Source organism: Euphorbia lathyris, chromosome 7 (assembly GCF_963576675.1).
Source record: "Euphorbia lathyris chromosome 7, ddEupLath1.1, whole genome shotgun sequence".
NCBI lineage: Eukaryota > Viridiplantae > Streptophyta > Magnoliopsida > Malpighiales > Euphorbiaceae > Euphorbia > Euphorbia lathyris.
Window position 1 is genome coordinate 31,204,848 of NC_088916.1, and position 11,439 is coordinate 31,216,286.

General features: G+C 36.9%; 2 protein-coding genes across 2 annotated transcripts; one reads left to right on the forward strand and one right to left on the reverse strand.

Moving 5' to 3' along the window:
- The first annotated feature begins 3,972 nt into the window (after positions 1-3,972).
- LOC136235689 (abscisic acid 8'-hydroxylase 3-like) lies at positions 3,973-6,687 on the forward strand. The gene is made up of 9 exons (XM_066025581.1): positions 3,973-4,181; positions 4,279-4,600; positions 4,681-4,833; positions 5,127-5,393; positions 5,468-5,554; positions 5,875-5,953; positions 6,034-6,140; positions 6,229-6,347; positions 6,437-6,687. Exons 1-9 carry the CDS (start codon positions 3,973-3,975, stop codon positions 6,531-6,533), a joined length of 1,440 nt encoding a protein of 479 aa, XP_065881653.1. The 3' UTR covers positions 6,534-6,687.
- Positions 6,688-7,166: 479 nt separating this feature from the next.
- LOC136235688 (serine decarboxylase) lies at positions 7,167-9,958 on the reverse strand. The gene is made up of 6 exons (XM_066025580.1): positions 9,804-9,958; positions 9,363-9,714; positions 8,947-9,178; positions 8,629-8,822; positions 8,399-8,535; positions 7,167-7,836 (listed from the first exon to the last, which is right to left on the reverse strand). Exons 2-6 carry the CDS (start codon positions 9,694-9,696, stop codon positions 7,267-7,269), a joined length of 1,467 nt encoding a protein of 488 aa, XP_065881652.1. The 5' UTR covers positions 9,697-9,714; positions 9,804-9,958; the 3' UTR covers positions 7,167-7,266.
- Between the last annotated feature and the right edge of the window lie 1,481 nt (positions 9,959-11,439).

Below are 11,439 nucleotides of genomic sequence, written 5' to 3' on the forward strand. Positions count from 1 at the left end.
TCCATTCGATTAATTACTATCTCTATTTCTCTTTCCTTGATCTTGTGTTGATTTGTTAGAGGTAATCTTTCTTGATTGCTATACTTTGGTTGAGATTCTAATCATTTATTTGTTGTTATGTTTTGTGCTCGTGAAACCCGGGATTAAGAGTTGTGGGCACTTCGTTAGCAACTGTAGATAGATCGTCAGTTAAGTTATTTCGTTCCATCCCTCTTTATATGAAATAACGTTTAACGAGTCTTGGTTAAAGGAAATAGGTAAAAAAAATTATATTTCCGCTGCCCCTGTGTTTGTCTATTTTCCTTCACTTACTACTCAGGAGCAGGCCTTGTACCAAACTGTTCAAACCATTTCCACTCATCATAGAGCTTTGGATCATGATCTAGTCAGAATCCATCAGAAGTATTCACATGCGCTATCTTCCACAACATTGTGTAGTGCTAAGGCATGCAACTGATTCTGACTGAGATGGCTAGAAATGGATCCTTATTTGCTGAAGGGAAGATCATGCTTAATGATATAAAAGATGGCATGCTTCAAAGTTCTGAATATCTTTAGCAGTGCACCACTCAGCTTAATTCCAAAACTTCATCTTCCCCAACTTCTTCCTAGCCTTCTGATGCTGCCAAAAAGGGGGAGAAAGAAAAAGAGAAGGAAGAAGCCTTAAGCAAGAAACAGAACCCTAAACTTAATGTTAGACCTCTGAAATCTTCTAAGTAGGTTCTAGGTTTCTATGCTAGGCGTATAAGTTGCTTAGCTTAATATCTTCTATGTAAATGCTTCTGAATTAAATACATGTTTCTACTTCCAATTGCAATTACTTGTATGTTTAAATGATATAACTTTTGAAATATATTAAGTCACGATGCCATGCTCTGATAAATGATTAAGAAGTATTTTAAAACTCTAACTTAGATCAAGCTCTGAAAATTATTTTCATCTTTGATGCATTTAACCTCTGATGATTATTCTCACTAAATTATGCTATAATTAAGCTCCCATACTAATTCACTTTGTTTCTAGCTCTAAACCAATTTTGCTATTGAATTACTTAACCCTTCTGACTGATGTCAATTTTTGCGAAATTCAGTAGCTCAACGCTTATGGGTGACTATCCAGAAGCTAAGTAAGTTCATTAATTTTGCGGTAGTAAGTATAAATCTATTCCTTCCTCTGAACATTTTTGACACCATCAAAATAGGGGAGATTGTTGAAACACAATTTTTATTAAGTTTTTTATCATGACAAAAATCACAATTAAGGAATAATATCCCCAAGGTATTAAAATTTAGAGTTAATTAAATATTTTTATGGTTAATATGTTTGTAAAGTGTTAAAATTATTAGAAGCATAAATACGCAAGCAATCAAAAGGCCTTAATGCAATTAAAGGCCCAAGCCAAAACTAGTCCAAGACCCATAAGCCGAAACCAGAAGCCCATTACAAGAAATCAAATCAGGCGTTCCATTTATAGTAAAAACTCAGAAGACCCTGTCAGTTAAATGTGTCTCTCCATCACCCAAATAAGGAAAGATGCAAAGTGAAAAACTGCAGAGCTGGAAGTCAGAAGACGATCATTGGACGCATATCTCAACGATTGGTAGAGTCTGAATTTAGAAACGACAACTTTCCTTAAATGGTTAATTTGGCACAGAGTTCAAAAGCAAAACAGACGATAAGAGACGTTTTGTTCACAAAGACTCTCTTCATTTCAAATGGACAAGTTTGAAAGCTTCACCTATAAAACCAACTTCAAGCCACATTTTTCATACTTGATCTTCATGTGAAAAGGAGAAAAAAGCATTCAAGTGAAAAACAAAGAGCAAATTTGTGTAATCAAAATAGAGAGATTAGTTCATTTGATTTTCATATCAGAATCTTTTCTATTATAAAACCGGAAGTTATGTTATTGCATCAGTTATAGGTAAGTAACAAGAGAGTGATAGCTGAGTGATTGTAAGTAAAAGGATGGTACTTTATGTAGGCTCTGGCTATTGTGTTTTGTGCTCCACCTGTGAAAGAGTTCTTTAGTGGATTAAAGCTCATAAGATGGAATTTTGAGGAAAGGACGTAAGCAGAAGGCCGAACCGGTATAAATCTGCTGAGTAACTTATTTCCCTAACTTTGCCTTTATTATTTCTGAATATTGCATGCTCTGGCCATTTATATCACTTAGATCATTATGAATATTCTGTGTATGACATATAAGATCAATCTTAAGGAATCCAGAAGCTCTATTATATGAGCAGTCCTTTGAACGCAAGTATCAAAAGCAGAATCAAGTTGAGTAGACTGAACTTGCCTCTGATTCCGAGAGCTGCCTCTGTGTTGCTATTGAGCAAAAAGAGAAAAATTAGTAAAGGTTTAAATTGACCAATAGTTTTATTCAAACCCTCCCCCCCTCCCCTAGAACTAATGTAACCTTATTAGGGACCATGGTCACTGCGAATATTTGCTTACTAATGTGTCATTTACATTCCAATTTGTTACAGACGATCTATTTCATCCACTTTGCGCTAATTTGTTCTTGTCTTCTTCGATGATGTTCTTGTTTATAGTTCTCATTGGCAGGATCATCTCCAACATATTTCGATGGTGTTGAATTTGTTACTTGACAACTAGTTAATTGTGAACGAGTAAAAATGTGAATTTCGTAAGTTTTTTTTGTTGAATGCCTTGTGTCATATCATCATCGTATCATTTCAATGGAGCCACAGAAAATTGGAGCAGTTGTTAAGTGGCTAATTCTTAAATAGATCAAGAGAGTCCGTAAGTTTTTAGGCCTCATTAGATATTACTGAAGATTTATCTAACATTACAGTAGTATTACACGACCATTAAATGAAATAACAAAGAAGAAAACTACAGTAGTATTGGACGACCATTATCTGAATCAACAAAAGAAGGATGCTTTTAAATGATTTGCTAATGCAAAGACCACCTTTGATCATTTGAAGTTTGCCATAATTATAATATAGATCCAGTTTTGGCCTTGTCTGATTTTACCATTCCTTTTGTGGTGGGTCGTGGAATCGGTGTTGTCTTCACTGACACCCTTACCTTTTAGGATTTGAATTTACCGTTTTCACAAATCAAAAGAGCCTCAAGCATCTCTTATCCAACATATTACTCTTTTGGACCAACAAAATTGGGTGATCAAATTACTCGGTTATACTTTTTCAAAATGTTATAAACTGTGTTAAGAGAGAGTAGAGTTGCAGATGCTTTGTCTCGATGTAATTATGAGGGGGTATTTCAATCCTTACTTGGGTGCAAGAAGCTCAATTGCTTGCCCAAGTGAAACCAGATACTCAATTGTAGCACATTATTTCTGACTTACTAAAAATTCATAATCTTCATCTCGAGTATTCTCCTCACAACTACACATCTTATTCTACAAGAGTCAGTTGATTAAGGAATTTCATAATACCAAAACACGATATTTGATCAGGGACTCAATATAAGCAATTATAATTAATTGAGAACCCAATGTATCAAATTGAAAGATAATATTAATCAGGAACCTCATTATGCTTTTTGCTTGAAATAAACAAGGAATGAGCAGCTGCTCATTCATCTTAAGCCTAAATGAACCAAAACTATCAAAAAGAATATGTAAACTGTCCATAAAGTATAGGTAAGTGAATTAGCTCTAATCATGTGTCCTTAATCGGCTTAAGTTTAAATAGGACGGCAAACAAAACTGCTTAAGTCCAATCAAAACAAATATATCTACCACTTCAGCCTCTCTGTAACAATGACGTTAATATCTACCTAGCTATGGAATTGCAGGCCAGCAGTTATTTGGAGAAAATTATACAAATCCTTGGATTTCACCAGTAATTCCAAATGTCACCAACACAACAAACAAAGTATCGGAGAATTCATAGTTAATCACTTTCATATCAGTATATATATCTAGCATCTACCACTATTATTATCTTGTGCTACCAACTGATCAAGTGACTGGCAATGGAGCTCAGCTTATTAATGATCTTTCTTCTCTTAAGCGCACTCTTTCTTTTGGCTTTCTTCTCCCTGCAATTACGGGTTTCACCGAAAGAAATGGAGGTAATCCCGGGAAGCTTGGGCTGGCCAGTTGTTGGTGAAAGCTTCTCATTTCTGTCTGACTTTTCAAGTCCGGCCGGTATATACAGCTTCATGAAAAAGAGGCAGCAGAAGTAATCAATCATCACATTTAAAAGCTATCCGACTTTACTTTTACTATACAAAACATTATAATGATTCATGTTTTCTGTGCTAATGGAACGTAAACAGGTACGGGAAGGTTTTCAAGACATTTGTCCTGGGCAGATTTACAGTGTTCATGACTGGACGAGAAGCCAGCAAAATCTTGTTAGCAGGAAAAGATGGAATGGTGAGCTTGAACCTCTTCTATACAGGACAACAGGTGCTGGGCACTACAAGTTTGCTCCAAACAAATGGAGAACAACACAAAAGGCTCCGCCGACTCATCGCTGAACCCTTATCAGTTGATGGGCTGAAAAAATACTTTCAGTTTATTAACAATCTAGCAATTGAAACATTTGATCAATGGTCTGGAAGAGAAAAAGTGTTGGTACTTGAAGAAGCTTCCACAGTTAAGAATCAATGACGAACTCAAAGAGCATGTGCATATTTTTCATTTGCAATATGTAATTGTAGCTCTTGGCTTTGCAGTTTACTCTGAAAGTAATTGGGAACATGATAATGAGCCTAGAACCCACTGGAGAAGAGCAGGAAAAGTTCAGGTCCAATTTTAAGATTATTTCTTCCTCATTTGCATCCCTGCCATTTAAGATCCCTGGAACAGCATTTTATAATGGTATTAAGGTATTACACATTGAGCTTTTAATCTTCTTCTTTTTCCTATTGAGCTATTGATCATTTATAATTTATAAACCTATATTTATGCATAGTGAGTCACTTATAAACCTATACATTTGAGTTCTTAGTCATTTATAAAACTGCACACTCATAGTAAGTCCTTGAGTAAAAGAAGCATTCAATGTGTTGAACAGCAGTCAATGTATAGAAACAATGGATCAGGATCTCAATATTCATAACAAAGTTCAAAGGACTCAAAAATAACAAATTGTCTCTAATATAGTATTCCACCTATTCAGGCTAGGGACAGGATGCACGCAATGCTAGATTCGGCCATTGAGAGTAGGAGAAGCGGAAAAAGCCTCCACCAAGATTTCTTAGGGTCGCTGATAATGAAGCACAGTAAAACACAGGATGGAACAGATGAAGAAGATAAGCTTACTGACAAACAACTCAAGGATAATATATTAACTCTGCTAGTTGCAGGGCATGACACCACTACAGCTGGTCTCACATGGATCATGAAATTCCTTGCAGAAAATCCAGCAGTTTTGGAACAACTTCGTGTAATGTTAACTCTGAAACTAATTTTAGTTTCTAGTGATTATCTCCTACCTTCTATCTAATTCTAGACTTGCAGGAGGAGCATCAAGAAATCATATCAAAGAGAGCACCCGGAGCAGGCCTCACATGGTCTGAAGTTACTAACATGCCTTTTACAAACAAAGTGAGAGGCCAATTACTAATGCATGATAAAGGGTAAAATTTGGCCCTTTTGGCTCCTAGGATCAATTTTCCTAAAAAAAAAAGTTATCAGAAGTAGCATGTGTCATATATTATTCAGTTTGTTGTATCTTGATACTGACACGTGTAATTTTGGGCTAATTTGTACAATTGAAAGATACTCAAAAGTTGATTTAGGGAAAATTGACCCGAGAGCTAGGTTAAACGGCCAAATTGACCTTTTATCCCAAAAATTCATTATAAATATAGCATCTGTTGTAAATCTTTGAAGATTTGAATTGTTGGCCCTTACATGAAGTTCAGGTAATTAGCGAAACTCTCCGAAGAGCCACAGTATTGCCCTGGAATTCAAGAAAAGCTGCCCAGGACTTCGAAATTGATGGTATGAATCCATAAATCACACAACAAAGCTACTAAAATATGCCTATGAAGCAATTTAACTCTTAAGTCTTAATATTGCAGGGTATCAAATCAAGAAAGGCTGGTCAATCAACTTGGATGTTGTTTCCATTCACCATGACCCAGAATTTTTTCCTGATCCCTATAGGTTTAATCCCTCCAGATTTGATGTAAGCATATCCTATTGTTATTAATTAGCATTGAGTTTCGTTGCTTGCACATGCAGAATTAGTAACAAGGTTTTCAAAACGATTTCAGGCACCTGTAAGGCCTTACAGCTTTCTTGGATTTGGTAGTGGCCCTCGGATGTGCCCCGGAATCAACTTGGCTAAAATAGAAATCTGCATCTTCGTCCATCACCTGGTCACCAGATACAAGTAAGAAATGCTAGAATCAAATCAAATGGATTTAATTTTAGTAAGAAGGCAAGCATATACTTAAATCATAATTTTCATTCATCTAACAGTTGGAGGGCTCTGGAGAATGACGATTCCGTCCAGCCAACACTCGTGCGAATGCCAAAAAATAAGTTCCCTGTAGCAATTGAACCACTGCAAAACTGACAAGGTCATCAAGCTTAGAAACAGTTTCCAAAACACAAGGACAACTGAATGGGAGAACTTTTTTTTTTTTGTAAGTTTTATATTCTGATCCAAGTATGAGCAGCCAATAACACGTGACAACAGCAGTCATTGTAAATATGTGAGGAAGTTGAATGTACCACAAATACAATCTATAAAGAATCATGTCATTTGAACAAATGTTCTCTGCTGTTAACCTTTTGGTAAGTTGAGTGGGAAATAAGAAATGAAAACAACAATTCTAAGTCATAACTGAACAGAGACAATACTCAAATGCTCCATACAAATCCAGTAGATTAGGATTTCATCCCAGAAATCTTCTTCTTTCTACCCTACAAGTTTATCTAGCGTAAACTGATTTTAAGCTCAAGCTGCTATCATTGTTCTGTAGCTTCAACATATCCCCTATCCAGCACAGAACCAAAGGTAACCAAACAAAAATCATGTACATTAAGGAACTTCTAAATCTAAGTTTGTTCCATTCCTTTAGTGAACAGATTAATGGAATGTTGCTTGCATAAAGAGTAGGTGTTGAGTTCCGAAACAGATTAGAAGCTTCCAGGTTGAAAACAGGACAAGTCAAAAGAATCAAAGATTTAAATAAAATAGAAAAAATATTCCAATCAAATCTAAATTATAAATAATGAAGTATTCTGGTACAAATAAGATAAAAAGCTACAGCTGAGTGGAAGAGTTATCACTCGGCTATTTTTGTCTACTTATTATGCAAAGAGCAAGCACAATTCTCACTCCCTACATCTGCTGCAATACAAGGAGGCTCAATTTCTCCAATTTTATACCATGTTGAGCGTTTCTCAATTAATTCATCTAGGAAATCGTTCAGCTTTTCTATGGTGACACTTGGCATCACCACAACATGTGCAATATTCCCTTGGCAAGCTAGCTGCCACCTGCGAACAAACTCCTCGTCTTTGGGCCGCTCAAATACAACTGTGCTACTGAGTTCATTCAACATTGCACTAATTCCAGCATCACGCATGCGGTCCTTCAAGTAATGAGCATTCCTGAGACATTTCTGTACTTCTTTCTGGAATCCTTTATAACCTTTTCTGTTGAGGGTGTACCAAAGGAAGAGAGGAGCATGACCATTGCGGCTGCCCATGATTGTGGCATCCCTTGAAGCAAGATATTCCACATTCCTTGAGAGAGCATTAATGTGATCCAACCGCGTTATCTGGACACCACATGGCATTGGACAACCAACAAACTTGTGACCAGAAACACTCACACTTCCAATGGGCTTTTTGAATGAAACCTTTGGTGCCTGTTCATAATAAATCAATACTCAGTTGCAAGGACTAATAAAAACATGATACTGCACTTAGAAGGGAAACCATGGAAGCAACATTCAGCCAGATATACGTGTCATTGACAATCAAATGATAATAAGCATTCCTCTATCAATAGTTGTTTGCTCATCAACTAACCATAAAGCCGTTACAGAATTAAGATGTCCATGGTTTAGCAAATGATTGGTCAGCTGCTGCCCCTAATTTAATGCTAGAAAAGCTGACTGTAGCAAGCATAAAACAGATTTTGTGATGTTCGTAGTGAAAGGTTTCGTCATGATGCATCAGAACTTCAGATGATAGACCACTTATTTGACTAGTTTTAAAGGAATAACTAAACATTATGCACAATGCCCCTGTCTACTGAGTAAACACAATTGAACTGTTTAAATTATTGAACAGATACATAATTTTCTAGACACATGGCCATCTACACATGGTGCACAAAAGCAGGGAAGAAAAATGGTGAGGGTCAACCACGTCATCCTTAAGTGAAGTAGCCTTCTTATAAAAGGATTCTGAAATGCAATCACTTACACGCTTGACAAAAGGCATCATAAGTCCAAATAAAGCTCCATCACAATGAATGTAGAACCGATCGTGTGTAAATCCACTTTCTTCAAGTGTTTTTATTACAAGATCTAGGTCATCAACGGCTCCTTTCACAGTTGTGCCTGTATAAACAAGACACATCAAAGTAATCAGCATAGTGCATGGACAAAACGAAAAAAATCTATGTAAATATGTGAGACAGTAACAGCAGCTACCTATGTTAACATTGATAATGGCTGGTTTGTCCTTGTTAGCGAGTAGTTTAACTTTAAAGTCAGCACAATCAATTTCACCAGAAACCAGACAGTCTACCTTCACACAGTCCATTCGATACATGCGAGCTGCTTTGAAGATGGAATAATGAGATTCTCGTGATGCATACAGAATCCCATCTGGAAATACTTCCCTCCTGCGTGGTTAAAAATGTGTACACGTTTCACTCATTTTTAACAATTCATAATGTATAAAAAAAGAAAAAAGACATTTAGAAGAAATTGGAGAACAAACAAAGGCAGAAGTGAAGAACAACTTACCCTACTAGAATCCCATGAAGATTTCCTTCTGTACCACAGTTGGTTATGTAACCCCAGTATTCATTTTTCTCTATTTCCCATAGACGGGCAAACCAATCTAAAACACCGACTTCAAATTCTCTTGAATGCACACCATAGTTACTTTCAATAAATGGATCACCAAGATTGTTGATAGAGAAATGTTGCAACTGTCCCAGAGCACCATAATCGAAGTCTAAATTATAAGGATAACCTGTAACCATTACAACAATTTGAACATGAGAACCTGATGCGGAAAGCAAAAACATTTGGTATCTGAATATTTGCAAAGCAAAAAGGTTTTAATGATATTATATAGCCCGAATACCAAAAACTAAAACCTAAACCATTAATAATTTGCATCTAAAGCAATTGAAGAAAATAAAGATATGATTTACCTAAATGATGCTTGGTTCTTTCCATCAAGGTCTTTCTATACCTGGCCAAAACGCTGGCCATATAAGCATCCTTGTCGCCAGTAACATCATCGTTAGCATCAGGCTCTGTAACCTCAAGACAAGAGGTATGCACGTTTCTCCCCAAAACAATCTCTCTGCCATTTTGATTCTTCTTCCCTTGTTTAACTAGCACCTCATCTTGGACCACCACAACAGGAGGAAGAGGCTCAACTTCAACAATAGCCGTCAGATCGAACTCGTCGGCCAAGATCTCGACCTCTTTTCTCCCGTTGACGTGCACTGGGACTGGGACTGGCACTTGCTGAACTTCCATTTGGGGTTGTATTTATATCTAGAAATAGAAATAGAAAAGGAAGCCAATTAATTATTAATGAATGATGAGAGCAAGCGTAGATCTGAAGATGATAGAAGAGAGAGTACCTTGAAGAAGGTGGCGCAGGCTATTGCTCAAACCGAGGAGTCGAAACAGAAACGGAAATGGAAAAAGGATTGTTGGTTATTTATAGGCAGGCAGAGTTTCTTTACAAACACACACAACAATCAATCACTAATGCTCTATTATTAGTTGCTCTTCGGTCGGCCTTTAGATTTTCACTTTTCTTACTTTTTTTTTTTTTTTAATCAAATATAGCTTTATTCAAGATTTAAAGAATCCATACATAAAGTTCCTTCCAACCATGAAGGGATAGTAAAAGACACAAAAGAGTTAGCACTAGAATGGGCTTCTCGGGCCATCGCATGAGCAGCACCATTCGCTAACTTGGGAACATAATTAACCGTACAATTCGTACGATGTTGTAAGATTTTTACACAATCCTGAATTATCTCACCAAACTTAGTAAATCTTCGCATTCTGTCATTTACAGCTACAACAACCACTTGAGCATCTGTCTCAAATTCAATATTCTGCAACCCAAATGACAATGTCCATATAATCCCCTCACGCAAAGCAATAGCTTCAATTACCTGTGCATCTGCAATCATTGGAAAAAATCGACTATGGAGAGCCAAAAACGAGTCGTCATCCCGTCGAACAATCATACCAGCACCGTTGCAATTTTCCGTCTGGAATAGAGCACCATCCGTATTACATTTAAATTTGTCAAGCTCGGGACGAATCCATCTCTTGCACAGATTAACTGATGTTTCACCACTCTACACTACTCTGCGATCAGATCGTAGCTGAGCCAATTTCCAATCATTCAGAAACGTCTCAAAAGATCGAACCGCTCTAGTAGGTGTTTCGTTAGACCCTTGCCAGACTCGATTATTCCTTTGACGCCATATAGTCCATAAAACCAGGCTTGCATCAACAAGCCCCTCATCTGATCTAGTCGAACAGTAGTGAATCAACCAGTCCACAATTGTTTCCCATTCACTTTCAGGTTTAACCATACCAGCCTCGGTCCAGGACTCTTGAGCGAATAAACATCCCGAAAAAAGATGCCATGTATGCTCCATATCCAAATTACAGAGTGCACATATACCAGTAACCTGAACATAATGACTACGTAGTTGAATTCGAGTAGGAAGAATTTCATTACATACTTTCCAGAGAAAGAATTTCATTTTCGCTGGAATTTTTAGATTCCATAATTTTCTCCAATACTCAGGCGTTGCTTGAACATTTGACATTGTTTGTTGCGCATGGTAACCCGATTTTAATGAATACATACCAGATTTTGTATAGTGCCAAATTAATTTATCCTCCCTTGCGCCACTAGCCAGAGGAATATTTGCAATTCTGTTCGCCTCTTGTCTCCCAAACACTGAGGAAAGCATGGCTCTATTCCACAACCTGGTTCTAGGTATCATTAAATCCGCAACTCTCAGATTATTAACACTGTCATCATGATCAGACACGGGTTTGAAGGAATCATTGTCAGGTATCCAAAGGCCAGACCAGACAGACACTTTTGTTCTGATTCCAATTCTCCATCGAAAACCGAGTTTTAGCATATCAAAGGAAGCCCAAACACTTCTCCAAATATAACTGGGGTTATTGCCCAATTTAGAGGATAAAAAGTCACACCGAGGATAATATTTAGCTTTGAAA

Coding starts and splice junctions, on each gene's coding strand:
- LOC136235688 (XM_066025580.1), bottom strand. CDS start 9,696: ATGGAAGTTCAGCAAGTGCCAGTCCCAGTCCCAGTGCACGTCAACGGG. Junction 9,179..9,362: donor AAGAACCAAGCATCATTTAG/GTAAATCATATC, acceptor TAATGGTTACAG/GTTATCCTTATAATTTAGAC. Junction 7,837..8,398: donor TGATGCCTTTTGTCAAGCGT/GTAAGTGATTGC, acceptor TATTATGAACAG/GCACCAAAGGTTTCATTCAA.
- LOC136235689 (XM_066025581.1), top strand. CDS start 3,973: ATGGAGCTCAGCTTATTAATGATCTTTCTTCTCTTAAGCGCACTCTTT. Junction 4,834..5,126: donor CATTTTATAATGGTATTAAG/GTATTACACATT, acceptor CCACCTATTCAG/GCTAGGGACAGGATGCACGC. Junction 6,141..6,228: donor TTAATCCCTCCAGATTTGAT/GTAAGCATATCC, acceptor AAACGATTTCAG/GCACCTGTAAGGCCTTACAG.